The sequence below is a fragment of the Hypomesus nipponensis genome, chromosome 20 (genome assembly GCF_054491055.1).
Source record: "Hypomesus nipponensis isolate SF chromosome 20, ASM5449105v1, whole genome shotgun sequence".
Classification (NCBI taxonomy): domain Eukaryota; kingdom Metazoa; phylum Chordata; class Actinopteri; order Osmeriformes; family Osmeridae; genus Hypomesus; species Hypomesus nipponensis.
Genome location: NC_140380.1, coordinates 7,872,568 through 7,899,861, shown reverse-complemented (window position 1 = coordinate 7,899,861; position 27,294 = coordinate 7,872,568). Strand labels below are relative to the sequence as shown.

Here is a 27,294-nt window from a genome sequence, read left to right as displayed (position 1 = left end):
ATAAATGCAATGACAAGAACGAATGGAGGCAATCGACAAAAACTGAATCCTAAAGTAACTCAATGCACGTTAGGAAGTGTTTGTTCAATAAGGCACCTTATCATAACATTAAAATGTGTATTTTTAAAGTACAACTAATATAGTTATTGTTACAGTTAGGGTGGGGATGTTACCTTCAATACTGAAAATTAAGGGATGACTGCCGCAGCGGCGGGGTCCACACCCCTCTGGACCACGAAGACCATAGGTCCGATGATGTGCCAGTAGTGGTAAATCACAACTTAAAACCTGTTTTCATAAACATATTAAGATCGATATATGGACATGATTAAAATATATCTGCTATTGAAATGAGTGTGAACAGATGCACTTAGTCTATCTCTATATCACAACTCAAGCGGTCTTATCGTCATGGCTGAACACAGCTATGACGATAATGAACGTAGGCTAACAAAAGTTTGACAGTGAGACCACAAAAAATAGTTTTTTGGAGGAACTTGTGAGATGTGAACCAAAATTAAATTAAACAATTGCTTAGATACCTTGATGCTTTGATACTCAAAAAGTTATATTGGAAAAATTTATAGTGCAGGAGACATCCAAAGGATCTTCCATGAACATCATGAATATGATAACAGCAGTGAACCAGAAGTAGTAGTGTGCAGTATGGAGCATGTCAAGCCTACTTTCTTTTATAAGTGTAGCTACTTCTTATAACGCGGGGGGGGGGGGGGGGGTATCTGGAGCCGCCTCCGCCATTCTTTCAAATCGACTCTCCGCCAAGAGACCCCCCTCCTCTGACTCTGATTGGCCGTGGACCTGAAACAAACCTATAAATACGATGGCAGCGAGTATTACCCAATCAAGGGTAGAATAGGACGAGTCTTCACAGAATACGGATGGGATAAATTGCATGGGATGCTGCGTTGAAGACAACTCTGAAAATACGGGACAAACCACAGACGCACTATTTTATTCTCAAATACGGGATGATTTTGTATTTTAAGGGACGGGTGGCAACCCTAAATTAGGGTTAAGTCACTGTAATGCATGGCACGGGGGCATCCAGTTTAGCACACCAGAGGGAGCAGCTGTGCCACCGTGGCGCGCTATCATTACACACATTTCTAATTTTGTAAGTAATTCAAAGGTTCTTTTATTCATAATTATACACTGTCATAATACGTTTTCTGTAATGTAATTTATATAAAATACGCTTCTTTTACAGGTTGGAACACAGTCCCATATGGTCTAGCGGTTAGGATTCCTGGTTTTCACCCAGGCGGCCCGGGTTCGACTCCCGGTATGGGAACTTCCTTTTCGCGTTTCAGACAACCGGTGGTAGTCATGCTAATCTGAAATCGACTACAAAAAATGGACAGACAATGACGCTGTTTTATCACCAACCTAATACTTCCAACACATGTCCTACAAATTAATAAACTATGTAAAATCCACCACTACTCATTTGGATACATAACATGGTTTGCATTATTCGAGTCTAGAAATGTAGCCACATCTTCCAGAAAACGATTAAACTGCATTTTGTATGTTCTGTGCACTGGTAAAAATTAATCTGGTTTAGGAAGTTTTACAAGTACCAACATTTCCTTACCAATATTTGCTGTTAACCCAGACTGTATCTTACCACATTACAGTATTTGTTAACTTGTTTCTCCTTTAAGAAATGCAACAACAAAAAGTAATTATAGATGTGCTGCAGAAATGTTGTTAAAGAAATTATCCATTCCCATGCAAATAAATGTACTTCCATTCTCAGTTTCCCTACAAATGTGAGAACTTTTTAATTTTGTATTGCAAAAAACATTGAAAACTTAATTTTATAGGGACAGTAAAAAAAACGACTTTATTTCAAGTAATCCAGACAAACAAATAAAAAGAGCAAAACCATAGAAGTTATTATAATGCTTTTAAATTACAACAAAACAAACAGACAGAATTTACATAAGCGCTAGTCCTGTACGCAGCAGATTTTTGCAACACAGCAAGTTTACATCGAACAAAAAACAACTTTGCATAAGTCACCTCAGTGAGTGTTGTTACGACAACAGCACTTTCTATTCTCTGACCACTTTATTTACCTGAGGCCTAAAAAAACAAGTCAAGAGCACTGAGGGCTTCTGTCTCCATCTCAGTCTGCACCAACGATGTGCCAGATATAAACTCTTCCAGGAAGTTGTTATTGGTGGTTGTCATGGGGACTTCTCCAACCTGCTGTGCGAAAGAACCGCCCAGTTGAGGAGTCACAGCCATCTCCTGATATTCTCCACCAATTGAGCCCCCACTGTTCGTCATGTCTCCACCTCCCTGTTGCCCATTGGTCACCATCTCCACGAGGCCAGTGCTGTCAGGTGATAGGTTGCTAGCTGTCGTCGCAGGCGACAGAAGGTCCGCAAAGAACTCGTCGTAAGTCGGGCTGTCGTAAACAGAGGTGCTGGAGCTAACTGCATAGGACTCCAGGACTGTGCTGTCTGGTTTAGAAGTGCTTTTTCCACCCAAACTCCCCTGGTGTCCCAAAACCTGGTTCAGCTTCTCCAGTTTCTTCTTTTTGGCTTTGAGCTTCTTTAGCAGCTTTAACCTGAGGGAGTCTGTGTCGGCGGGGTCGGACGGAACCTTGGTCTGACTGGCGTGTTTCTTTGAGATTTTAGGGTTCTCCGCGACACCTCGAAGAGGAAGTGACGTCACAGACACAGCCGTAGGTTTGACAGCGGGTTTAGGTGGGCCGGGACTAGCACGTTGAAATGGCACCTTGGAGGCAGCAGTCTGAGTGGCCCTCTTGGTCGAGAATAGAGTTTGATACGGATTATTTGTGCTTCTGGCACAGAACCCGCCATACATCTCTGCTGCCTTCAACGGCAGGGCTTCATTTTCAGTCACCTTCAAGGATGGCCTGGGGGGTTGTGGTGACTGTGTGTAGCCAGAGAAGGAGTTGGACAGTTTGGGTTTCGTCTGGGCTACGGGTGTGGATGAGTTGTTAGCCAGGGCAGAGGGCTTAGCAAGACTGGGGGGCAACAGGTGGGGTTTGACGGAGGGGGGACTGATGTCCACTTGCCTCTGCCAGGGGTGCCGTGCCGAGGAGGGCTTAAGCGAGGGGGTGGAGGAGACGGGAGAAACTCGTTGTTTGGTTTCCACAGACAGGTGGAAGGCAGAACTCACGACTGTGGGCAGGATTAACTCGCCGGGCTGGGAGGGCGTCACACGCGGAGCAGGTTTGGGCGAGGTCCTGGAGGAGGCACGGCGATTCTCCGGAGCAGAAGAAGAGGCTGGGACTTGCCCCTTTGGGTCGTCGTTGACTTCCACCAGAGTGAGCGTGACAATGTCATCGTGAGAGAGGCCCTCGAAGGTGTCGAGCAGCGTGGCGGAACCGATGGACGCGTCCCCGCCGGCTGCTCGATCTCCCGCGGCCGACGACGTCGTCAGCGCCGCCAGGATGTCCGCGTCGTCCTGCGAGAGGTCGTCCAACTCGTCCGACTCGTGCGCCAAGAAGTCTTTGGCTTCGAGGCAACGGTTCAGGCGGGGCGCCACGGAATGGGTCTCCCCTGGGTCGGCGAACGAGCGTTTGTGGAGCTTCTCCCTCTTTTCCCCCCTCTCCCAAAAGACGATGTGGACGTCTTGGGCGGGGATGGACAGGTCCCGGTGACTGACGCAGTCCGGGTGCTTCAGGCCGTCAAATTCCATCCACGAACCTGTAGGAAGGGGTGGAAACCATGGTTAAAAGAGATGGAAGACAGACCGTTGAATGAGTTAGCGGTGACGTGGCGAAGCTGACGAAAAGCGTCGTTCACACGACACTAACCGCTTGGTTTCCTTATCCAGGTGACAAAGTGCTTGTGTTTCTTGCTGTACTGTATGACGGTGGTGACATGATAGTGGTACTGGTCGAAGTCGAAGGAGTACTTGCCGACTTCGGTATCAGGCAGGCCCTTCTCGAAGTGCAGAGCGACCACCGGGGGCAAGCTAAGGGTGACAGAGGACAGCACATATTAGCAGGTGAGGAGGCCAGCTCACATTGAGACTTACCCTGTCTCAAAAACGCCACTGTTCAGAGAGGCTGCAACATGTTGTTTTTCATTCTCTTGAAGGTGACAAACAGACAGCCTTACCTCTCAATTATCAACTCCTTTTCCTGTAATCGGTTCCTATTGCACGTCGAACACCTTCCTTTAACGGTAGTCTTGAGCAGATTCCAATCCGAAACGACCGTCTTTAAAGTGGTGAGTGGCTTCTTAACCCTGAAGCACCGGAGAACACGGCAAGATTAAATAACTCTGGACACAGACAACTAAAACTTCAGCCTCGTTTCTGGGTCAATCATCCACAAGGGGCGTGTTTTCTGTACTAAGGGGTTGCATAGTTCAAAAGCATTTGGAATGAAGGTTACAAAGAATGCTACGTCACAGGACCAAACCTGGTACCCCGTGAGACTGATTTCCGTTTACACCTCATGTAGAGCATGAGAATTAAGGTTCTCTTCTGACTAATTTCCGATAAATATTTCCAGCACTTACCGAAATATCTTACCACATTGCCCACACTTCCAATCAAAGACCGGCAGGAAGTTAAGCTCCGCCCACGGGTCCATCTTGAGGAGGAGGGGCAAGGCAAACACCAGGCTATCCTCCTTACCTGCAGGACAGAACCCAGCCACAGTCAAGGAAAAGGTCAAATCCAATCACCTCAAGTCACCTTAGTTCAAAGAAAGTCAAATTGGGGTCAATTCAAGTCATTAAGCTTGGTAATTATATGGTCAAATGCATCTCATCTGCTCTATGCTTGAACAAGATATTCGGTAGCTTTGATGCTAGTTTATAGAGGGGTCAGATGGCTGATCGGTTAAGTAATTGGGCCAACAATCAGAAGGTTGCCAGTTTGATACCTGGCTGTGCCAAATGACGTTGTGTCCTTGGGCAAGGCACTTCACCCTACTTGCCTCAGGGGGAATATCCCTGTACTTACTGTAAGTCGCTCTGGATAAGAGCGTCTGCTCAATGACAATGTTATGAGTGATGGGTTCATACCCTGTTGGAGTTTGGGCTTCAGCGTGTTGAAGACAAACATTCTTAAAGCTTCCAGTTCTTCTGTTACCCTCCGTAGTAAACTGGTAGGGACTTTGATAATGCCGTCTGGTGATAGAAAGGACCAGATTAACGACAGACAATCACGTGACAAAAGGCAAACAAACGTGCATAAGCAGGCTCTGAATTGAGATCGAAGGATCACACCCCCAAGCTTTTTTTACATGAAACGCTTTGCACAAACCTTGGCAACACTGGGTTATCAACGCACAACATCTGTCATATATAGTACACAGCTCCCAGACCACTGAGGATCTAGATTTGGTTATGGGTCGCTCCTCGGGTCGCTTCTCTTTTAGAGCCCGACAGTTCACTATGGCAACCAACAGGCTGTCCAGCCAGGCGAGGTTAGGTGTATTCCTCCAGAAGAGACAAGGCGAAACTAGAACGAGCTCTTTGGAACTGATAAGAGTGTTAACACTTGGTGTTATTTTTGTTATTTCGCTCCCTTCGAGTCCACCTCCATATCTCAGCTCGTCCTCCTTGAGGATCACGTCCTCAGCCTCGTCCTCCATGTTTTCGCTCGACCGCCGTGGCGTTTTGGCTGCTTGCGTGGGATCCCGTGCTGGTTCTATGAGGGTCTCCGACTGATCCAATCGACTCTGGCTGAGGTCAACGCTGCAGGGCCTACACGCCGGCGCAGCCCGGCCCTCCGCACAATCCTCAGACAAACTATCCGAGAGACGCCCCCTCTCTGATTGGATCACGGCCTCTGAGGTGATATTAGCCTCCACTGGAAGAAAGTCACAGTTTTCTGAGGTCGAGACGACCACGGGTGTAGTGATGGAAGACTTGACGGCCTTGGGCATTCCTGACGTGCTCTCCTGTGAGCAGATTGATTCCACCTCTGAGTCCGACTTTTCCTCCAAGGTCAAGATGGCCGCGGCTGTAGTGATGGAAGACCTGAGGGCCTTGGGCGGTCCAGATGAGTTCTTATGCGAGCAGATGAATTCCACCTCCGAGTCCGACTCGTACTCTGATGAGATAATAGTCTGCACTCGGGCAAGTGCATCCTGAGCAGGCTTCTGAGGCGAGAGCAGTCTGCTGTCTAAACCAACACGCTCTGGAGAGGGAGCAATCTTCTCAGGGATAGTCACGGTCTCTTCATCCCCCTGCACTACTTCCTGGTCCATTTCCTCTGAAGCTAGCCAATCAGAATCCTTGTGGGGGTCCGCGACCTCCATGTCGGTGGGTCCCAGTTGGCTGATGGGATTGCCGTTCTGTTGACTAGCCTCTTCTTCGCTCTCCCCCTCGGACCGCAAGCGCTTGGAACAAGGCACGGGGTCCTCACACTCCAGAGCCCAGGGGGTCCTTCTCTTGGCCCCCGTCTGCTGTTCAGGGGGGACGAGGCGGGCCAGGACATCTTCCAAGGGTTGGCTGACCAAAGGGAAAAGACACTGTCGGGGAGAGAGGAAGGGACAGTCAGGATCGAGTGATCCCCCCCCCTTTCAACACACAGATGAGATATGAAACCGAAAGGTTAGGATTGGGACAGTTAGGGAGATTGAGTGAAAGTGTGAAGGAGGAGGAGAGAGTGTGCATGGGGGTATGTTAAGAGGCTGCGGTAGTCTTGGCTGACCTGAGGACTTGTGCAAAGAGTGATGGACTCCTGGAAGTTAATTCGGTAGGACCGGAGAACACATGTCACCCCCTTGGCTGCACACCAGGGGCAGTTCTCTAGTGACGCTGATCTCTCTTGAACCTAGATGTGGAAATGATCAAAACCAACCATGTTATGCCAGGGATACATTAACGAGATCACGGGACATGGCCTGGTCACCCAAGAGACCACACAAAAGATATGCACGACACAGCCACATGTTATTGTATTGTATCAGTTTCCAGGTCATATGAACATCTGACATATCCAGTGAGTATCACTTGAGTATCGGTGAGTCCAAACAGATTCAGCCATGAACTATGAGGGACAGTTGATCAGAGCAACAACAGTACAAAGTTTTACCCCATAAAATGGAATATTAGGTACACAGGTGGATATATGTGTAGTGTATCAACTACATCATGATAACGACTAAACCTTTCGCCTTTTACAACCTTAAAGATTTCCATGTTTTTTTGTTGGGTTTCATATGTTGCTTCATTTGAAGTCAATGAAATACTGTGAGTAACAGTATTTTTTTATTTTTTTTCAAACCCCAAAAAGCTTTGCACAGGTGACAGGAATGAGAGGAAAACTCGAGTTCAACTAACTTTGCCCAAATACCCCGCCAGCGCTGGGGCCGAAGACCCCAAACCAGTATCTTCCCCACTCATTGGTAAGTCACTGTAGATCCTGTGGTTTCGTGCTGTCCGTTGACATTTGCTAAATATTACCATGTCACTGCAACCTGGTTCACCACCGGGCGTGCTGAGAAGAGGACACAAAAATGGGAGGTTAACATTTTAAAATAACAGGTAAGGCATTTGTCAACATTATATTTTATTCCACAGTAGGCCTATATCGATGTACGAAAATCATGTTGCTTTTGTTGAAAGAAATGATGAACCAACTACTCCACTGAATCTGAAACTGCATAGGCTACTGTAATTTCATTTTGACGCTACATTGTCTATAATAAATCAGTCGTATAATAGGTGTTCTAGCAAGTTATCTTGTGGTTTAATGACTTGATTCTAAAATGTGGCTTGCACCGCAAATTGTAATAGAAGATCATAACAGAGGATCTACTCTCAGAATCTCCCACTAAGCATGGCGCTGTGTGGACAGAAGCTCTCCGCCTTATGCATGCAACTCACATTAGCAATGTACTGCCGATGCTTTCTTTAAGACGTTAATCTCATCAACAAACAAGTGGCTATCTTGTTAGAGAATATGAAGTACAGTAAACAGCAATGGATTTTGTCGTTATAGCCAGCCACAATGTCAGATAAGCTAGGTTAGTTGCCCAGTTAGCTGGCTAGAGCTACATTAATTCATTCAATTTGCGCGAATAACATGAAACAATCTTGCTAGGCTGGTTGTCATGTTAAGATTAATTTAGAGTTAATGCATCAACTATGTTCGCAACTTACCACAATTAGTTGCTTAATGTATTTCCATTTTAGCCCATTATTTGATCTACGAAAACCATAAAGTCCGACCGGTAGGTTCAGCTGACATGTGCACCGGTTGTTCGTGGGTACAACGTTCTATTTCCGCTTGCCGCCGGTTGTAGAGTTGTTGTTTTTTTTAATACCATTTCAAATGTCTTCACTGCCCCCACCTGGCCAAAAGGATTTATTAGTTTGAATGTGGAAGAATGACGTAAGATTTGTATTTAGATGAAAACAGAATTCGTAGTAATGTGCAGCTGATTGTTTGGTAGTGATTTCAAGTGTTGATTGACAACTTATTCTTGAATTAATTGACAGACCAAATTAATTTAATCGTACTTTTTCATTAAGAAAACGTCGCGATGAATCTGTCATTTTGTGTAGGCTATTTTTGAAACGCTATAGTAGTCTAAATCATTTAGACAATACAACCCAGAGAGGAGGATAGACGCCGAGATGCCCACCCTCTCCCACCACCACACACACACACAGCATCGCCAATCTCTTCCCCCGCACACAGTTTTCATATCCTTAGCATCTTCCCCTCTCCAGTCTCCCCCACTACCCCTCCCACCTCCTTGAAGCCCCTCCTGTAGCTGTCCTCTATTTTTCTCCTGATGACAAATGAATTTGCATATTTTCACACGTAAGGAGGGCTCATTAGAATAAACAAATTGCTCAACTCTTGCACTATCTGTATACTCCTGACTCCAACATGGGATGTACCGGCATTAGCAACGTAGCCTAATAGTATAGAAGGTAATTCGCATACCTCCGTAATCCTTAACTTCATAAAAGGTGAAGATATATGTAGAAATATACTCTCACACACGCTTTGTCTTTGGCCTACATTCCAACTCAACCAAGCCTTAGTCAATATGCCAATATGATTCATTGATACACAGCCTTCAAAGCTGTGCAGTTTGAGTGCGCGCGTTTGAGCGCTCCAGCCAAGGTGCGCCTCAATAGAACAAATAAACGATTAAAATCATCTCTGCTCGCAGTTTCTTTGTACTATTCCTGATTGCCAGAAGTTGGCAATGCAAAATAGCTCACCATATTTTATACTACAAAAACAACTTGCAATACTACGCAGCAAGCTATAACTTGATGGCCATATAAGCATGTGGTCTCACTTCACATTCACACACTTATGTATTGAACTGGCATAAACGACTGTTTTTTTTCTTAATTAAAATGAAAAAGAAGAAATAGAAGATTCATAATAAATAAAAGAACAGGCTACAAAGTATTCTGTCAATGTCACAAGCATGACTTGGCAATGTCACAAATAACTGCGTCAACCAAAGTAGGACGGATTGACAAACACAGATAGTAAATACTTATATTTTTTATGCACTCAATCTTATTTAAATAATTCATGAGATTATGCACCATAAAATAATACAATGTACCCTATGCACAATTAATTGTTGGATGTTGGTAACTATTAACATCCACGTTATTGTTTTAGGGCAGAAAACGAAAACAAAATTATGCCCTAAAAACACCATTTACATTATAAGACTATTGAAAGCATGTCAGTAAACTGCTAAAGATCACTATTGATACACGTGCTGCATTGAAAAGCTATATGCAGCCTTGGTTCATGGCCCCATGCTTAGATATATCATCGTCAAAGATTGATTGGTTCATAACTATAGACAAATAATTGAAATATTGCATTGTGTGTGTCACTATATTTGGTGAGGCCAATGAAACCATTTTATACATCCTCCTTAAAAAAATAAAATTCCTGTAATTATTTTTTACAAAGCCCTAATTTGCCAGGAAATGTAACGCTGATTGGGGTGAACAGACTTTGCTGTCGATTGATAATGTGGTAAACCCCCTATCTATGCCGTAACCCATTCGCTTCACCACTTACTTTGCCCACTACACCGCTCCGCGTTGTCTGGGTCATTTACTACTGTGTTCAACACGGAGAACTCAATACTATGGCAAACACATACACTATGTAGCTCCAGCGTTCCCGAAGCTTGCCGCAGAAGTGTTTTTGTATTTCCGCGCCACTCAAAATTCTAGTTACGTTTCTCAAAGGGCAGCCAATGGTACTTCGTCTAATATAACTACAATGGAAAGGTTCTATCCACTCACAAGACAGTTTGACTTGGCGGTAGCCAATGGAGTGCGAGCCCCATCGAGAGTAATGTTACAGAACCCAAAGACTGAAGACACTGCGTATCGCTCGCTCACATACAGCCATTGCAGTGCATTGAGATACATACAGCGACAGCCTTTGGTAAGTATCACACACGCAAAAAAATGAAAGTGTCGGTAAGAATGAAAATGACAATAGTAAAAATTTTAAAATAAGATTTGTCTGTATTACATTTAGGTTGTACTCTTCCTGCAATTTCAGAATATTTCATGTCGTGGTAATGTCAAAAAACAAGAAATAAGGCAGACTCGGTAGGTAACGTTACCAGCACTCAGAAAAGACGGAAAAGCACAATTAAATGCTCGGTGAATATCGATCGACACAAATTTCTGTAAATGTAAATTATTTAATATATTGATATCTTATCATGGTTAAATGGCAGTGTTGAAATGTACAGTATTAATCGAGTTAAAAATACGGAATGTCTAGCGGACAGCTGGCAAGGGAGCGCACGAATAGGCAATGGTGGGAGATTGCTAGCATCTCGCTAACATGATGTCTGCCTGGCTATCTAGCTAAAGCCATTGCAGTTCAACGCGAGTCTAGGATGCATAGCCAATGTGAAGACTTGAAAACATGAGAATTTAGAAAATAAATGTAAAATAACAACTGTTGTAGAAAAATAACAGATATATAAAAATATGAGTGGGTTCGTTGTCATTTGTCAAAAATGACCTCATATAACGGTAACAAAAATTACCTCAGAATCTGCGCTGAAGCTAGTATTTGGCTAGCTAATGTTACTGTAATGGCTGACTGTACTTGCATAGAAAACAAGGCAGAGGCATTTGAAGAGCCAGCCATAGAAGCGCAGTTAGGTTCAACTTTTTCAAACCGTGTTTTTTAATAAACTAATGACTAACTGTTAGATCTAAGAATGTAAAATGAAAGTCCCAACTGTCGTCTTTGCAACAACAGATTTTTTATATTTTTCCGTAAATGTTCAATGGTTGAAATCACAGGTTGAAAAGAGGTGGGTACCACGGTCGCTCTGCCCTCTATTGCATGCAGCGCAATGGCTGTGCGTTGACAAAGAGAAGAAGCCATATTCTCCATGTTAGTGGATGAAGACAAGCGGCCATTCCGAGCTCTCATAGGAACCCAACTCACTACAGCCCGCACATAGACATAGTACAGACCCAGTGTATTACTATACACAGCGGCTAGTGCAATAGGAATCTGCCGGAGAAAATTATTGTCAAGTTTGAGGGGTTTCCGAATATATTTGTCGATCAAAAGAGCGAACTGGATGGCGGGCGGAGACATTTGAGGGGGACTTTCTTTCATGAAGAAGTCTTTCTCACAAAATGGAAGAAGAAATATTGCCGTCGTTGTTGACCTCCTTTTCCTATCCTTCTCCTATGCGCCATTACTAGTTCGGTCGACACATACACAGTGCTATGAGTTGCGCTATCGTTGTAATAGGAAAATACAAGATTTTCACAGATTTTGATGAAAATCTTAAATCATATAAAATGGAATTTGGACAACAGGGACAACCTATTTTGTACCGAATTTTAAGTTTTTATTGTCTTAAATGTCGAAATATGTTTACATTTTTACAGAACTTGAATTTATTATTTGTAGCTTGTAAATGTAGTTTACGTAACATACATTACACTAAAAGGTAAATATTTGTCTTACGTTTTAGGAATAAGTAATTGTCAAGCTACAATGAACTTGAACTTGAACACAAACTTATAACGAGATATATAAAAACTTCTGGAAACGTTATCGATGAGATGACCGCTTGGAATATAGGTCAATGCCCACACATGTTAGAACACATTTACTAAGATTGTGCGAATAAACACTTAAACTAATGTTCTTAAACTAACATGAACAGTAAACATTTTTTAATCTTAGGTATGACACGTTTGACACACGCAGTGTTATTTTCGCCAATGTCTAAGTGCCAAGAATGAGGAAAGGAAACCTCTGAGTTCTGGCTGGTCCTGTAGATACTGTTTGACTTGAGTTTTGGTTGTTATGTCATGTTGTCTAGACGCAATATCAAGATGGGGAAAGATCCAACCAAGCCTAGAGGAAAGATGTCCTCCTATGCCTATTTCGTTCAGACCTGTCGGGAAGAACACAAGAAGAAGCATCCTGAAGCTTCTGTCAACTTCTCAGAGTTCTCCAAGAAATGCTCTGAGCGTTGGAAGGTAGGTCAAAGAAAAGATATATAAAATGACAGTTGACCACAGTTTTCCAAACCATCCCCTCAAGACAACTCAACATCAAGAGTATGTTTATTCTTATTTTTTTGGAATTAAAAGTACATTTATTCTGCTGTGAGGTTCTGTGTTAAACCTCTCAACCACTATTGAGTACCACTCGAGTACGGAAGCACTCATTGGTGTATTTTTTTCCTACTTCCAGACCATGTCCGCTAAAGAGAAAGGCAAGTTTGAGGATCTGGCCAAACTGGACAAGGTCCGTTACGAGAGAGAGATGAAAAACTACATCCCACCCAAGGGAGAGAAGAAGAAGAGGTTCAAGGACCCCAACGCACCCAAGAGACCTCCGTGAGTAATGTTACGGACATGTATCCATGTATGTAGACTATCTGTACAAAACAAGTCTTCAACTCATCAAATAAAGCACACAAATCGAATCATCAGTACATTTCACCAAAAAAGTAACAATCAGTGACACGTCTTAGAGGGAAAAGCAACAATTGTATTCTCCATCTCCAACCCAATTTTTCTCCAGGTCGGCCTTCTTCATCTTCTGTGCCGACTTCCGTGCCAAAGTGAAAGGCGAGACCCCCGGCTTGACCATCGGCGACGTGGCCAAGAAGCTGGGGGAGATGTGGAACGGTACCTGCGCCGAAGACAAGCAGCCCTACGAGAAGAAGGCCGCCAAGCTGAAGGAGAAATATGAGAAGGTAACCCAGAAACAGTCCTCTTAGAATTCATTTACCTTCGCCGGGAAATATTTCAGCATAACGCGGCGGCCATTTTTCTGGAAGGGGGGAACTGTGACCCTCTTGTCTGATTGTGGTCCTTTTCTCCCTCCCTTCCTCTACCTCCCAGGACATTGCTGCGTACCGTGCCAAGGGCAAGGTGGGCGTGTCCGTGCCAGCGAAGGCCCCCGCAAAGATGGAGAAGAAGGTGGAGGATGACGACGATGACGACGACGATGACGACGATGAGGATGACGATGATGATGATGATGACGAGTAGATTCCCTAACATGTAAAGCTTCATTTCTTGTTTATAAAAAGCATTTAATCCCCCCACCCCCCCTGTATACACTTCACTTACCGAAAAGGTAGTAATAGTAAAAAAGAAGAAAAAAAAAAAAGAAAAAAAGATTAAAACAGAAAAAAATTACGCTGTGTATATGAATGGTTTTTAAGCTGTACAGTTTTTTTTTTTTGTATAGTTAACACTACAAAAGTGTCTTGTGTTTGTGTGTCTGCAAGTCTTATTTCTTGGTGGTAGTTCCTAGACCACTATCCCTGTCCGGTACAGTTCAAAGGGGTTCTAGAATTGTCTAAACCGGTGGGCTTACTTTAACCCAGGCTAAAGGTGCACAGTACACAACCCAGTTTTTTTGTGGGGTCGTAGTTCCTTTTTCCTTTGTTTATTTCTCTTTAATTTTTTATCTTTAATGACGTATTATCAAATCGCCGTATCATAAAGTTATCTTACTGTACTTTGAATACCACTGCATTGCCATTGCAAAGTAAGAAAAGGATCGCATCTGTATTTTTTGGGTTAAAATTCTGAATTGCTTCTGCGTCAATAAACTTCTTTTTTTTAAATACATCTGTGTTTTCGTTTGTGTCAGACCACACTCAGCGCAAATATGCTCAACGTTACGTTTCTCATCGATTACAGATGTAGAAGGTTATGGAGACAGGTGGGCCTTGGAAGGGAAAGGAGAAGAGGATGGGTGGAGCCAACCATTATGAAGGGAACTCTGGGTTAGAAGCACATGTAACAGTTGGAGGCTAGAATCCTATTCAAATGACTTGTGAGCTGTTCAGGTCTTAGTAGTATAAAGCCTCAAGCTCATTCTAGCCCATTTTCATCCCTGCGACCAGGAATTAGAAGAGAGAGAGTTGAAAGTGTTGAGTTGTGAGTCAGAGCTGGGCTGTGAGAAAGTAACAGAGACCATGAGTTGGGATCAGATGGCTGAGTGGTTAAGGAGTCAGACTATTAATTAGAAGGTTGATGGTTCGATTCCAGGCCGTTCCAAATTATGTTGTGTCCTTGGGCAAGGCACTTCACCCTACTTGCCTCGGGGGGAATGTCCCTGTACTTACTGTAAGTCGCTCTAGGTAAGAGCATCTGCTAAATGACTAAATGTAAATGTACCACGGAAATGAATGGTTACACAGGCCCTCCACAGCACTGCACCCCAGTCTCAGTATTCATGCCTGATGTCATTCGGTGTAACCAAAGACACATTTCCAGAAATGTAGGATAAGTTGTATCGTATCGTTGCCTCTCTGGGAAAACAACATCTTTCACGTCGGTGTCTTAGAGCCACGCACCTAAACCATGCTTCACCGATTCTTCTTCCTGATTTATTTAGATATACAAGTAGATGTCTCTGCCTAGATTTGACTTTGCTCCCGATTCTCCATCTCTCTTCCCCACTCTCTGTCTCTCTTCTCGATCTCTCTCAAACACACAGTTCCATCCAGGATGAAAAAGAGACCATTTATGTAAGAAGGATTATGTCCTCTGTGAAACCCAGTGACACAAGAATATGGCGTTTAACTGCTGTCAGGCACAAAGGAAGTGGATTGAGGGTTTATGTAGCTAGGCTGCCATGTGATCACAGTATTTGTACCTTTACAGTCTAGTGGGTTGAATAGAAATGTAGCCAACTAGATGACAATAGAGGATGAACAATGATCATGACTGTTGAAATGGTGTAATCAATTCACATTGAGATCATCATTATGATATCATTATGATATATTATGTTAGGCTTGGTAAACGTGTTTTTTTATTTTTTCGTTTTTATTTTTTTTATGCCTGTTACGGACTGGTCAGCTGTTGATGGCTGACTGTACAGTCAGTACTGTATAGGCCTAGCGGGACGGAAGCTAAATCAAGGCCTACAGATCACAGCTACAACCACGACACAGCGACGCTGTAGCCTGAAAATCCTTCCTAATCCAAGCCACCTGCTGTTCGCTCAAATACACTGCAAGCTATACATGGTTTTAGAGTGACCTCCCGTGGTCAAATGCTGTAATGTGTGTAAATAAAAACAATTACAGGTTCTGTAATTTGACTTGATGAAAAACCTGATAAATGCAGTCAATTATGAAAACAAACAAACAAAAAACTGGCAGCTAGAAGAACGAGTTTAGTTCATATTGTTCATGTTACAAAGTGACTTCAGAAACGCATACATTTATAACCTGTTCAATCTAAAATAATGCAAAATGTTTTACTCCAGTTAAAATACAATATGGTCAGGTAATGGTGGGTAAATAAGCACCCAAACCTTTAGACAAGTTGACAGACGTCATTAACCTAGTCTTGCTGCCTGTCTGGCCCCCTCGTCCTCTTCCGCTGATCGTCATTCGCCACACGGCGTCTCTGTGGTCATGGTAACAGCACCGTAAAACGGATAACTGCAGACAACAACAACCGAAACAAGTGCTTTTCATTGAGGTAAGTGTATCAAATGGGTTTTAAAATTATGCTAAGTGCCAGTATGTTTACAGTATGTTTGCTTATAGTTTTGTGCACCGGTAACGCGCAATAACAAAGGCTAGCTATGTGTTGCCATGCGATTCGTTTTGTTGTCTGAGTGGCCTTGCTGTAGCTAGGCTAGCTATAATCGTAGCACTACTAGACTAGCTAGATAGCTACTGTAGATGCTAATATTATATCTGGTGCGTAAGGGGACTAAATACTGGCGCTGAGAAATTATGTTTCATACAATCCTTACCTAATCTAAAGTAATCTTGACACCCTTCCTGGCAAGCTGCAAGCGTCCATATTTTGCGTTAATAAATACAACTTTATTGATACCAAGCTAGATTGATACCAAGCTAGCTTGACAGGCTAACTAACTAGATTACCAATTAATTTGATGAATGTGGTTTGCTGTACCGTCTTGTATTGAATAGCTTGTTCCATATATTGTTACACAAGGACATACCCTTCCTAATAAAACACATTATGTTGACCTTTTGTTAGTTCATTTATATTCTATTCTACGCTACACTATTCTATTCCATTTTCATAAACTCCTATCACGCACGTTCCCTCCTTCCTAGATACATTCCATGATGAATATGTCAGAAATGTGTGACAATGCAAAGAAAGCCCGTGAGTACGCCTTACTGGGGAACTATGACTCGTCGATGGTATACTACCAAGGGGTGATCCAGCAGATCCTCAAACACTGCCAGGCTCTCCGCGACCCGGCCCTCAAAGTCAAATGGCAAAAGGTGAGACCATCCCACCTGGTTGGAGGTGAGCCAGTTATCAACCAGGAAGTATGACCTACGCCGTCATTAACGCCCCCTCCACCCTCGTCTCTGGTTGGTGTTCAGGTGAGGCAGGAGCTGGTGGTGGAGTATGAGCAGGTGAAAGGCATTGTGGGAACGCTAGAAACGTTCAAGACAGACAAGCCTGTGGACTCCCCGACCCCTCTGTTTGAGAGGGGGCCCCAGGACCCGGCGGTATGGCCCCCACCTACCCCTGTGGAGCACAGGTATGCGTCAAAGTATGCAGCCTTCACTTTCTACCTTCACAGTTCTTCATGAAGTTAGTCCAGTATTTATCACTTAAGGCATTGGATGAAAGGTAGGCTATAGGACAACCTCACTGGTCTGCTGCTGCTGCTGCTTCTGACATCATCAGCACGCGACAGCTCCTGCTACAGATAGCAGAGGCTGTGTATTGAGATGGTGCTCGCTTTGGATGCATGCCTATCGCTGCTGCAGGGCCAGCGGAGCAGGGTTCATAGTGCGCTGACGCAAGTCCCGGAAGGTTCTTTGTAACCAAATGATAAACCACTCAATTAGTGAATTCCCCTTTGTTTGCAAATTGACTTAAGATTGATCTCTGTGTGCATGTGCACTGTTATTGGGTTGGGTGTACAAGCTCTGACGTGTGTGTGTGTGTGTTTGTGCGCACGCAGAGCCCCAGCCCCAGCCCCCCCACTGAAGCGCCCTGGCAGTGGAGTGAAGGGCCAGAGAAAGGACTCCCCAGGCATGCAACACAGGGGCCCCGGGGGGCCAGGGGGGGGCGGGGGTCGGGGGCAGGCCAACCCCAAATCAGAGAGGACCACAAAGGCCAAAGATGACAAGGTTGGTGGTTGATCAGACGGCGATTGGCTGAAAGGGTGTCACTTGGTTGGAACAGTGTGTATAAACTCTCATATACAATTGTTATTCATGCGTCGGTCAGCCAATCGACACTGCCATGTGCACAGATGAAGAGTATTTGAATCCTGACTGTGTGTCTGTCTGTCTGCCTGCCTGCCTGTCTCAGGGGAAGAAGGAAGCAGGAGAGGGGGGCGCAGGGGTGGGTGAGCTGAAGAAGTTTGACGGCACAGGTCATGACAGTGACCTGGTGGAAGCACTCGAGAGAGACATCGTATCACGCAACCCCAACATTCACTGGTACACACACACACACACACACACACACACACACACAATGTGACACCCACCAAGCTTATAGTTGCTGTTCTTGCAGGGTAGACTGCTGATCTGTTGTGTGTGTGTGAGACAGGGATGACATTGCCGACCTGGAGGAAGCTAAGAAGCTGCTGAGAGAAGCAGTGGTTCTGCCTATGTGGATGCCTGACTTCTTCAAGGGCATCCGGCGCCCATGGAAGGTATCTTTCTCTCTGTCTCTCTCTCTGTCTCTCTCTCTCTCTCTGTCTCTCTCTCTGTCTCTCTCTCTGTCTCTCTCTCTCTCTCTCTCTGTCTCTCTCTCTGTCTCTCTCTCTGTCTCTCTCTCTCTCTCTCTCTCTCTCTGTCTCTCTCTCTCTCTCTCTCTGTCTCTCTCTCTGTCTCTCTCTCTGTGTCTCTCTCTGTGTCTCTCTCTCTGTCTCTCTCTCTCTCTGTCTCTCTCTCTGTCTCTGTCTCTCGCTCTCTCTTTTCTGTCTCTGTCTCTCTCTCTCTCTCTGTCTTTCTCTCTGTCTCTCTCTCTGTCTCTCTCTCTGTCTCTCTCTCTGTCTCTCTCTCTCTCTGTCTCTCTCTCTGTCTCTGTCTCTCGCTCTCTCTTTTTCTGTCTCTGTCTCTCTCTCTCTCTCTGTCTTTCTCTCTGTCTCTCTCTCTGTCTCTCTCTCTGTCTCTCTCTGTCTCTGTCTCTGTCTCTCTCTCTGTGTCTCTCTCTCTCTCTCTGTCTCTCTCTGTCTCTGTCTCTCGCTCTCTCTTTTTCTGTGTCTGTCTCTCTCTCTCTCTCTGTCTTTCTCTCTGTCTCTCTCTCTGTCTCTCTCTCTCTCTGTCTCTCTCTCTGTCTCTCGCTTTCTCTGTCTCTCTCTCTCTCTTTCTCTCTCTCTGTCTCTCTCTCCGTCTCTGTCTCTCTTTCTCTCTCTTGTGCTTTCTGTCTCTCTCTCTCACACACACACACACACACACACACACACGAGGAGAAAGACTGTGTGTTTCTGTTGTCAGCATCTATAATTAAAGGCCTTTTTAATGTCAACTGCTCTCAGCATCACTCTGTCGTCATCGCTGTGGTCCGATTGGCCAATCATGGACAGGTCCTTCATATTCAGCCCGCCCCTTGAGCGAATCAAATTTGTCTTCATTCCCTCAGGCCCAATCAAAATTATTGTTAATCTCAATGTCACGATAATGCACTCTGGAAGTTAATGTAAGCAGCACTACATTATGAATACACACCATAATTGACAGTGATTCATACCCACCTGATTGATTGGATTGATCTTGAGCCAGCAAGCATAATGCACAGTACTCTAATCTCCTTTCAGACACTGTCATGCAGCTGTTCCACCTGCAGGTGGTGCTATTGTTCAGGAGTGGATTATGTCGTAGGAGTCTGCCTTGACTTCAGTACAGAAGTCACACTACTTTTGATTTTTCATGCCTCAAATGAACTACAAATATGGAGACTTTGGGGATTGTTGTCTGATTCGGCGGGATGTTTTGAGACATTAATACCAAAAGACAATAACCAATAAACACCTGCCCAAGTCGCGTTCAGTTTTTCAGGCACAAGCCATCTTCATTTTTCCTGGACGGCATAGTTAACCCGGTCCGCCAACCAACCACATTGTGAGGTTGGCAGGACCAAAGCGATGCGATCGACACCTTGTTACATTGTGGAAAACACAGCTGGCATAACCTGGAATGTGATCGTTTGGCACCGGTGGTGAAAAACGGCCCATCTGTTGTCCCCCTCACACGTTGTGTGTGTGCACGTCTGTGTGTGTGCACGTGTGTGTGCGTGCACACTTGATGGATGCGTTTGCGATCGAGACTGACATCGTGCCTGTGCAATGTTGTCGTGTCTCTGCCTCTTCTATCAGGCTGCTGGGTGAGTGTGTGTTGACGTATGAGTAATATGTGTGTGTGTGTGTGTGTGTGTGCTTCTCTGAGTAAGAGCGTGTGTATACATCTGTGCCTTTTTGTATGAGTAATATCGTGCCTGCTTGCCTGCCTGCGCTCGTGTGTCGAGCCAGCACGTTGTACCACCAAAAGCATGTTCGAAATGAAATGGATCATCGTCGTTGTTATTGCTCTCTGGGTAATGTACGTGCTCCCTATCCCCCCCCCCCTCCCAGGGGGTGTTGATGGTGGGCCCCCCAGGCACAGGGAAGACCATGCTGGCCAAAGCGGTGGCCACCGAATGTGGCACCACCTTCTTCAACGTGTCCTCCTCCACCCTCACCTCCAAGTACAGGGGAGAGTCGGAGAAACTGGTCCGGCTACTGTTCGAGATGGTGAGTGTGCGTGTGAGAGAGAGAGGGAGAGAGACTATGAGTGTGTGCATAGGTGTGTGTGTGTGAGAGAGAGAGGGAGAGAGAGACTATGAGTGTGTGCATAGGTGTGTGTGTGTGTGTGTGAGAGAGAGAGGGAGAGAGAGTATGAGTGTGCAAAGGTGTGTGTGTGTGTGTGTGTGTGAGAGAGAGAGGGAGAGAGAGACTATGAGTGTGTGCATAGGTGTGTGTGTGTGAGAGAGAGAGGGAGAGAGAGACTATGAGTGTGTGCATAGGTGTGTGTGTGTGTGTGAGAGAGAGAGGGAGAGAGAGTATGAGTGTGCAAAGGTGTGTGTGTGTGTGTGTGTGTGTGAGAGAGAGAGGGAGAGAGAGACTATGAGTGTGTGCATAGGTGTGTGTGTGTGAGAGAGAGAGGGAGAGAGAGACTATGAGTGTGTGCATGGGTGTGCACGTATGCGCGCACGAGCACCAGCCTCGGCACTTTTGTTTTCAATCCCGGAAGTTTCAACCGCTTGAATCAGAAATGGGTTGTCATAAAGAGACAAACGGTCTTCGGTTGAGGACTTCCAGAAGGTGCTTGGAACCCCTCAGGTCACATGCTGTTCTCCGCTGGGCCCTCATGCCTGTCCTGTTCCTGGGTCCTTTTTTGGCTCCAGGCTCGGTTCTACGCTCCGACCACCATCTTCATAGACGAGATCGACTCCATCTGCGGCAGGCGAGGGACATCGGACGAACACGAGGCCAGCCGCAGGGTCAAGTCTGAAATCCTCGTCCAGATGGACGGTGAGACAGCTGTGTGTGTGTGTGTGTGTGTGTGTGTGCGTGCGTGCGAGAGAGAAAAGGAGATCCGCACCCAAACGTAGCCTCCTGCCTCGGTTCGACTGCGTGCGTCGGTTGAGTGGGACTGTACCATCTCTGGCCAGGTGTGGGGGGAGCTCTGGAGAACGACGACCCCTCCAGGATGGTGATGGTGCTGGCCGCCACCAACTTCCCCTGGGACATCGACGAGGCGCTGCGTCGGCGGCTGGAGAAAAGGATCTACATCCCCCTGCCCACAGGTGACCCCTGACCCCAAGGTCGTGACCCCGACCCCCCCCCCCACACACACACACACTGTCCTGTGGCTTCCTCAGACCCAAGGTCTTGTTTGAAGGTTTGAACATGCCTCCCTCTTCCTCTGTGCGTGCGCGTGCAGCCGTGGGGCGCGTGGAGCTGCTGAAGATCAGCCTGAAGGAGGTGGACGTGTCCGAGGACGTGGACCTGACCCTCATCGCAGACAAGATCCAGGGCTTCTCTGGAGCAGACATCACCAACGTCTGCAGGTCTGTGTGTGTGTGTGGGGGTGGGTGTGTGTGTGTGTGTGCAGTCTGTTGTTGTTTTTTGCCAATGTGTCCGTGTTCTGTTCCTGTGAGTTTGACATTGCCACTGTGTTCCCATGACTGAATCATGGGGTTGTTTTTCGTGCCGCACTTCGTGCGTGTGTGTGGGAGTGAGTGAGTGAGTGTGTGTGCCAGCGAGTGCCGATGTATATGAGCTACGAGCTGGGGTCTTGGCCGGTAGCCAAGGGCAACCCCTGTAAACAGCAGTTACATAACAGAGTGAGGGGGAGGGAGAGAGGAGCCGTAGCCCTGAGTTTGACTGGTCTTCACTGTACCTCCCAGCCTTGGGCACGCCAATAACAATAACAAGGGTATTGATTTGTACCTTTGTGTCTGTGTGTTTGTGTGCCCCTGTGTGTGTGTGCATGACTGTGTGTGTGTCTGTGTGCATGACTGTGTGTGTGTACATAACTGTGTGTGTGTGCATGACTGTGTGTGTGTGCATGACTGTATATAACTGTGTGTGTGTGTATAACTGTGTGTGTGTGCATGACTGTGTGTGTGTGTGTGTGTATAACTGTGTGTGTGTGCATGACTGTGTGTGTGTGTGTGCATGACTGTGTGTGTGTGTGTGTGTATGACTGTGTGTGTGTGCATGACTGTGTGTGTGTGTGTTTCCACTGGTCCAGGGATGCGTCCATGATGGCCATGCGGCGGCGTATCCAGGGCCTGAGCCCGGAGGAGATCCGAGCACTCTCCAGGGACGAGCTCCAGATGCCCGTCACCATGGAGGACTTCACCCTCACCCTCAGGAAAATCTCCAAGTCGGTCTCGGCGGCCGACCTGCAGAAGTACGAGGCGTGGATGGATGAGTTTGGCTCCGTGTGACGGCACCGGCCCCCCGCGGGGCTTAAGGAAACAGGCGTTGAGGAGGGAGGGTGGAAGGAAGGAGGCGAAGAGGAAAGGAGGAGTTTCTGTTGACGGGCGACGGGGGACGACTTCCGATGGACAGTTTTATTTGTTGTTCCCTGGATTACCTGAGATGTTGAGACTTTTGTTCAAAAGTTTGTCCTAGCTTTTCGTTGTTGCCCCTCTATCTTTAGTTGTGTGTGTGTGTGTGTGTGTGTGTGAGAGAGAGACAGAGAGTGTGTGTGTGCATGTATGTGTGCTTCGGGCCTTGTTCCTCCTGTTACATTTACATGACTGCACAATTGGGAAGATGGGAGGGAGTTGAGGGAGGGATAGAGGGAGAGATGGGGGGGAGAGATGGGGGGGAGGGGATGTAAAGACAGACGGAAATGGAAGGGTGGGTATTTAAAGCCACCATTCCCTTTTCTTCCGTCCTTTCTGAGAAAGCCATCAAAGCAGAGAAGCCGAGTTTCACCACGTGGTAAAAAAAAGATTTCCCTTGACCTTTCAATGACCTTTTCAACGAGCTGCCTCTGATTGGACGAGAGAGCACAGCCCGAACAGCGCAGGACATTTCCATGGTAACAGCAGACAACAGACAACTACACCGATATTGCACTGAAGTAAACCGAAATAAAAAGATGTTAATTTCAATGACAGCAAAGATGTTAATTTAAGACAAGGATTAAGTCAAGTAAGATATAGTTTGACAGAAATGTGGATGTAGATGATTAATGATAGTATGTATGTACAAGGAGTGTGTCGACTTTACGGCCAGATGTATACGGCGGTCATGTGACCACAGTGCCCACACACACACACACATTGCTCTGGGCATGACTGAATTTAGATCAATCAGCTGGCGTGCGTGTGCCCGCATGAGGTCCGCTGAGCGATGCGTTCCTGCCTCCTAACTGAGTTTGGGGGTAAGAGGAGAAGGCTGCCGGGCCGAGCGGCGAGGGGAGAGATGTGATTCCGTCTCCTAACGACCGGCATTAGGACCTCTGGAGTCCACTCTGGTATCTCCCCCCTGGTATCCCCTCATGTCGTGGAAGAGGAGAACATTTCATTCATGCGAGCTTCATTCACTGACATCCATTCACCGGCGTAGCAGCAAATCGGTACACTGCTCAGGAATCCTAAGAGTGTGTGTGTGTGTGTGTGTGTGTGTGTTCTGGAAGGCTGCCACAGATGTTTGGCTAATGGAAACCCAAGCAGGAAGTGAGGCGCCGAGGCCTGGGCAGGACAACAGAGGACAAACACACAGACACATGACTGCACGCAACCTTGTCTTTCAACGAGCACAATCTCAACTGACTGGATTTCCTGTTATAGCCAGTAGGTGTTGCAGTTTATCATTTTTTTGATGGACTATTATTTATTAACAGCACAAAACTGACGAACAGCAGATCACAGGAGAGACTCAAACTCGTGTGTTGGCACACAAGCAGGTTGTACCACTTTTTATGGACACCTGACTCTGTAGTTCATTTCTAAGCAAGGGGAGCTATAAATACATTCAACCCTTTTGAAGCGAGGAAAAAAACAGGCCTTTCCAATAAGGAGTTCTAATAGGAACACCTGGGGAACCTTACCCAGGGTTCTTCTATTATCACTTCTACTGTTTTCCTGTGTAAATGTGTAGTTCACTTTACACAACTCCTAATCCGCCTGCACCACCACGTTTCAGGGCCGGCATGTTTCTCAGAGCCGGCTGTGTGTGTGTTTGTGTTCCTTCACACACCTGCGAGTGACTTTAGAGGATTTGTCCCTTAATGCAGTTGGAGTGAGGTGGCAGGCGATCACAACAGCAACGCACACCTCGCATGACTCATCAAACTGCCTTGCAATCAGCACAAAGCTCGAAAAACAAAAAAGGAAAAGGCCTTGTGATCAGTTTTACCTCCCAATAAAACAACACTATCTGTGTTTATATGGTCTTCGACCGCATGTCACAACAGGCAGGAAAAAACGTGGGACGCGGTGACGTGTCTTTCCTCTGGGGTGGGAAGTTGGACGCGGTCCACCGATTGGTGCGCAGACTGGTTATCGCTTCCCATCAGCCATTGCAAGGATCCCTCAGGGCATGGTCAGTAGTTCAACCGCACCAGCTATGGAACCAGAAATAGGATTGATCTAAACGCTGTAGACATTAAGGACTCCCTTGGGCCTCATGGAAGAAAATACGACTCGCTCAACGTACGACTGTCCTACCAGTCCTCCAGTCTTCCTCCAGTCACTGCAGACTCTGAGATTCCCCCAGAATGATCCACGGCAAACGCGGCGATGATGGAACACTGACTTTAGACAGGCATGGGAACCGGAACGTCTCCCACCAGACCAAAGAGGAATTTCCGGAGATCTGTGAGGGATATTTACCCCTTCTCAAGTGCAGGCACCGTTATTTCAATCCATCCCTGATACATTTGGTGTTGTGATTATCAACTCCCCTGTCTGCCTCCCAGCCACCCCCCCCCCCCCTCCCTGTTCAGAATACCGCCATAGTCCTCTCTCATGACACCACAACATTGTTTTTCCCTCAATGATCTTGCCTCTTATGAGACTGGTCAGTCGGCTTCATCCCATGGGGTGAGTCAAATCCGACTCCCTGACTATGTGATGGTGTTAACAAACAGCGGTTGCCCCACAACTAGACAACACATCACCCAGCTCCTAGACACGCGGTACAACGTCATTATAGGGTTTGGGTGATGAATGCAGTCACACACACATAATAGATGGTCCACTGCAGGTCAGCAACAACAACAAAAAACTCAATGGTGTCATCCTCGAGCGAGAAAACATCTTCCACTTTGGACAGAGGGGAAAGAGAGAGCTGGACGCTGGATAAATGGGAGGATGGGTGGATGGAAAAAGAGAGAACTAAGCAGGTGGATACCTGGATGGCAAATGAGAAACAGTCAGAGATTGAGAGAGGGCGAGTGGGTGAACAGAGGGAGAGAGAGAGAGAGAGAGGGAGAGAGAGAGAGAGAGGGAGAGAGAGGGAGAGAGAGGGGGAGAGAGAGAGAGAGGTGAATGCTGACTCAGGTACAGAGGCTGGCTCTGTCTGTGGTCTGTTCTAATAACACAGCTGTGTGCTCACACCCTGACTGACACACCACGGCTCTGTGTTAGACGGTGTGTCTGTGTTTGTGTGTGGGTGTCTGTGTTGGTTTCCAGGCCACAATTTATAATATCCACCCAGAGAGAGAGAGAGACATGGAGTGAAAGAGATTGTGAGCAAGAGAGAGAAAGAGACAGACAGAAAAGAGAGACAGTGTGTGTGTGTGTGTGTGTGTGTGTGTGTGTGTGTGTGTGTGTGTGTGTGTGTGTGTGTGTGTGTGTGTGTGTGTGTGTGTGTGTGTGTGTGTGTGTGTGTGTGAGACAGAGTCTGACTGCACATAGTGTTGTGCTTCAGAGGCAGGTCTAGATTGGGAGTGTGCTACAACAACAATGGGAACTGATTGCATCAGTGACAGGATAGCAGGAAAGTCGGCAAGCAAAAACACACTCCAGACAGAGAGGCCGCAGGCTACACGCCTTTTAGCTAGAGGGAAAGAGAAAAAGGGTGAAAGAAACAGGGAGAGAGAGGAGAAGAGGGAGTTATGAACACTGACAAATTCCTCCCCTCCCCTGTACCTGGACCAGCAGGGTAGACAGGCTGAACAGGTTACACTCACTTGATAGCGTTCTAAAGAGTCTTGACATAGATACTGGTTTCACACCACCCTACAGACCCAGGAAACCAAGACGACGACTACTCACAACAGGTTCCTGTCGGAACAAGTGTTCCAGAAAGTGGTTCCCCACCACCCAGGACCCAGGCAACCAACAGAAGTAGAACGACACAGTAACTCCGACGAGGCAACGCTACACATTAGGCCCGGTCTGACTGCAAACAGCAGGAGGCCCGTTCCTATCTATAACACCATCTCTTGAATACGGTGTTTGCTTACAGTCCAACCTGCCATGAAAGAAGGGGAGTGCAAAAAAGAAGAATCCTCACCTGTTCAACAAAGTTTAGAGAATAAGTGAATAAGAGTTCCGTTGCAGATAATCTCTAGGCTTAGTCTCTCTCTCTCGCGCTCTTGATAATCTCCAGACAAATCTATACCGGGACCTGCCCTGTCACAGACTGATCCCATTGCCGAAGGCTACTCTCATAGATTGGTTAACTGAATTCAAATGATCGTGTGTTTTCGTTATGGTTAACTTACTGTTGTCCATTTTTATTAAGTCCATGATTACAGTATTGAGTGAAATCAAACCCGCTTTCTGGTCTCACAATGAGCTGATTACGACGTGATTTTCATTCACTGACGGCAACAAAGAAAAAATCGGAAAAGCGAATGAGGTCAATTGAAATAACAAAGCGGCCTGTGCGGAGGGCATAGAGGCCCGCTCCTGGGGGGTTGAAGTCCTGCTGCGTGCGCGGTGTCGGGTCCCCTTTGCTCCACAGAACAAGCTCAAGGTCCGCCCGGAGGTTCTCAAAATAGCAGATGACAAGTTAATAATCGGTGGGGCTCAGGCGGTTACCGCCAAACTACTGCAATGAGAGGTGCCAACGTGGGACCATGCCCGTGGTGTGTCTACGTGTGTGTGTGTGTGTGTGTGTGTGTGTGTGTGTGGTCGAGGGGATTGCTTTACCGTTTGGCCTCATCGCCACAGTTTGCTAAGATCAAACTCAAACATAACTAAGGGGATGAAAGGATTAGAGGGCTGTATTGTCGCAGCGCAAATGTTGCATTTGCATTGATCGGTGGAGCGAGAAGAGAGAGAGACAGGGGGAAAGAACGAGGGAAGGGAGATAGAGGGAGAGATAGAGGGAGAA

General features: G+C 46.3%; 3 protein-coding genes and 1 non-coding gene across 7 annotated transcripts; 3 read left to right on the top strand and 1 right to left on the bottom strand.

Moving 5' to 3' along the window:
* The first annotated feature begins 1,240 nt into the window (after window positions 1-1,240).
* trnae-uuc (transfer RNA glutamic acid (anticodon UUC)) lies at window positions 1,241-1,312 on the top strand. The gene has a single exon. It is a non-coding gene; the product is annotated as a tRNA-Glu (tRNA).
* Window positions 1,313-1,848: 536 nt separating this feature from the next.
* uspl1 (ubiquitin specific peptidase like 1) lies at window positions 1,849-8,280 on the bottom strand. Of its 2 annotated transcripts, none has more exons than XM_084684065.1 (9): window positions 8,130-8,280; window positions 7,308-7,464; window positions 6,676-6,798; window positions 5,281-6,493; window positions 5,040-5,144; window positions 4,530-4,647; window positions 4,125-4,253; window positions 3,818-3,978; window positions 1,849-3,707 (listed from the first exon to the last, which is right to left on the bottom strand). In XM_084684065.1, the coding sequence occupies exons 2-9, from the start codon at window positions 7,431-7,433 to the stop codon at window positions 2,110-2,112; spliced, it is 3,573 nt and encodes a 1,190-aa protein (XP_084540191.1). In that variant the 5' UTR covers window positions 7,434-7,464; window positions 8,130-8,280; the 3' UTR covers window positions 1,849-2,109. The 2 variants fall into 2 exon arrangements, with proteins under 2 accessions (XP_084540191.1, XP_084540192.1); XM_084684066.1 differs by having other exon boundaries at window positions 3,923-3,978.
* Window positions 8,281-10,280: 2,000 nt separating this feature from the next.
* On the top strand, window positions 10,281-14,106 carry hmgb1a (high mobility group box 1a). 3 transcript variants are annotated; one of them, XM_084683708.1, is made up of 5 exons: window positions 10,281-10,413; window positions 12,338-12,497; window positions 12,715-12,860; window positions 13,048-13,222; window positions 13,371-14,106. In XM_084683708.1, exons 2-5 carry the CDS (start codon window positions 12,351-12,353, stop codon window positions 13,518-13,520), a joined length of 618 nt encoding a protein of 205 aa, XP_084539834.1. In that variant the 5' UTR covers window positions 10,281-10,413; window positions 12,338-12,350; the 3' UTR covers window positions 13,521-14,106. The 3 variants fall into 3 exon arrangements, with proteins under 3 accessions (XP_084539834.1, XP_084539832.1, XP_084539835.1); XM_084683706.1 differs by lacking the exon at window positions 10,281-10,413 and adding an exon at window positions 10,561-10,583; XM_084683709.1 differs by lacking the exon at window positions 10,281-10,413 and adding an exon at window positions 11,395-12,093.
* Window positions 14,107-15,854: 1,748 nt separating this feature from the next.
* katnal1 (katanin p60 subunit A-like 1) lies at window positions 15,855-23,117 on the top strand. Its single transcript, XM_084684361.1, has 11 exons — window positions 15,855-15,977; window positions 16,589-16,762; window positions 16,868-17,028; window positions 17,458-17,626; window positions 17,811-17,941; window positions 18,054-18,159; window positions 20,080-20,238; window positions 20,892-21,018; window positions 21,159-21,293; window positions 21,431-21,557; window positions 22,244-23,117. The coding sequence occupies exons 2-11, from the start codon at window positions 16,598-16,600 to the stop codon at window positions 22,440-22,442; spliced, it is 1,479 nt and encodes a 492-aa protein (XP_084540487.1). The 5' UTR covers window positions 15,855-15,977; window positions 16,589-16,597; the 3' UTR covers window positions 22,443-23,117.
* The last annotated feature ends 4,177 nt before the right edge of the window (window positions 23,118-27,294 follow it).

Coding starts and splice junctions, on each gene's coding strand:
- uspl1 (XM_084684065.1), bottom strand. CDS start 7,433: ATGGTAATATTTAGCAAATGTCAACGGACAGCACGAAACCACAGGATC. Junction 6,799..7,307: donor TGGCGGGGTATTTGGGCAAA/GTTAGTTGAACT, acceptor TTCCACATCTAG/GTTCAAGAGAGATCAGCGTC. Junction 5,145..5,280: donor GATAACCCAGTGTTGCCAAG/GTTTGTGCAAAG, acceptor TTCTATCACCAG/ACGGCATTATCAAAGTCCCT.
- hmgb1a (XM_084683708.1), top strand. CDS start 12,351: ATGGGGAAAGATCCAACCAAGCCTAGAGGAAAGATGTCCTCCTATGCC. Junction 12,498..12,714: donor AATGCTCTGAGCGTTGGAAG/GTAGGTCAAAGA, acceptor TCCTACTTCCAG/ACCATGTCCGCTAAAGAGAA. Junction 12,861..13,047: donor AACGCACCCAAGAGACCTCC/GTGAGTAATGTT, acceptor ATTTTTCTCCAG/GTCGGCCTTCTTCATCTTCT.
- katnal1 (XM_084684361.1), top strand. CDS start 16,598: ATGATGAATATGTCAGAAATGTGTGACAATGCAAAGAAAGCCCGTGAG. Junction 17,942..18,053: donor CGCAACCCCAACATTCACTG/GTACACACACAC, acceptor TGTGTGAGACAG/GGATGACATTGCCGACCTGG. Junction 20,239..20,891: donor TCCGGCTACTGTTCGAGATG/GTGAGTGTGCGT, acceptor TTTTGGCTCCAG/GCTCGGTTCTACGCTCCGAC.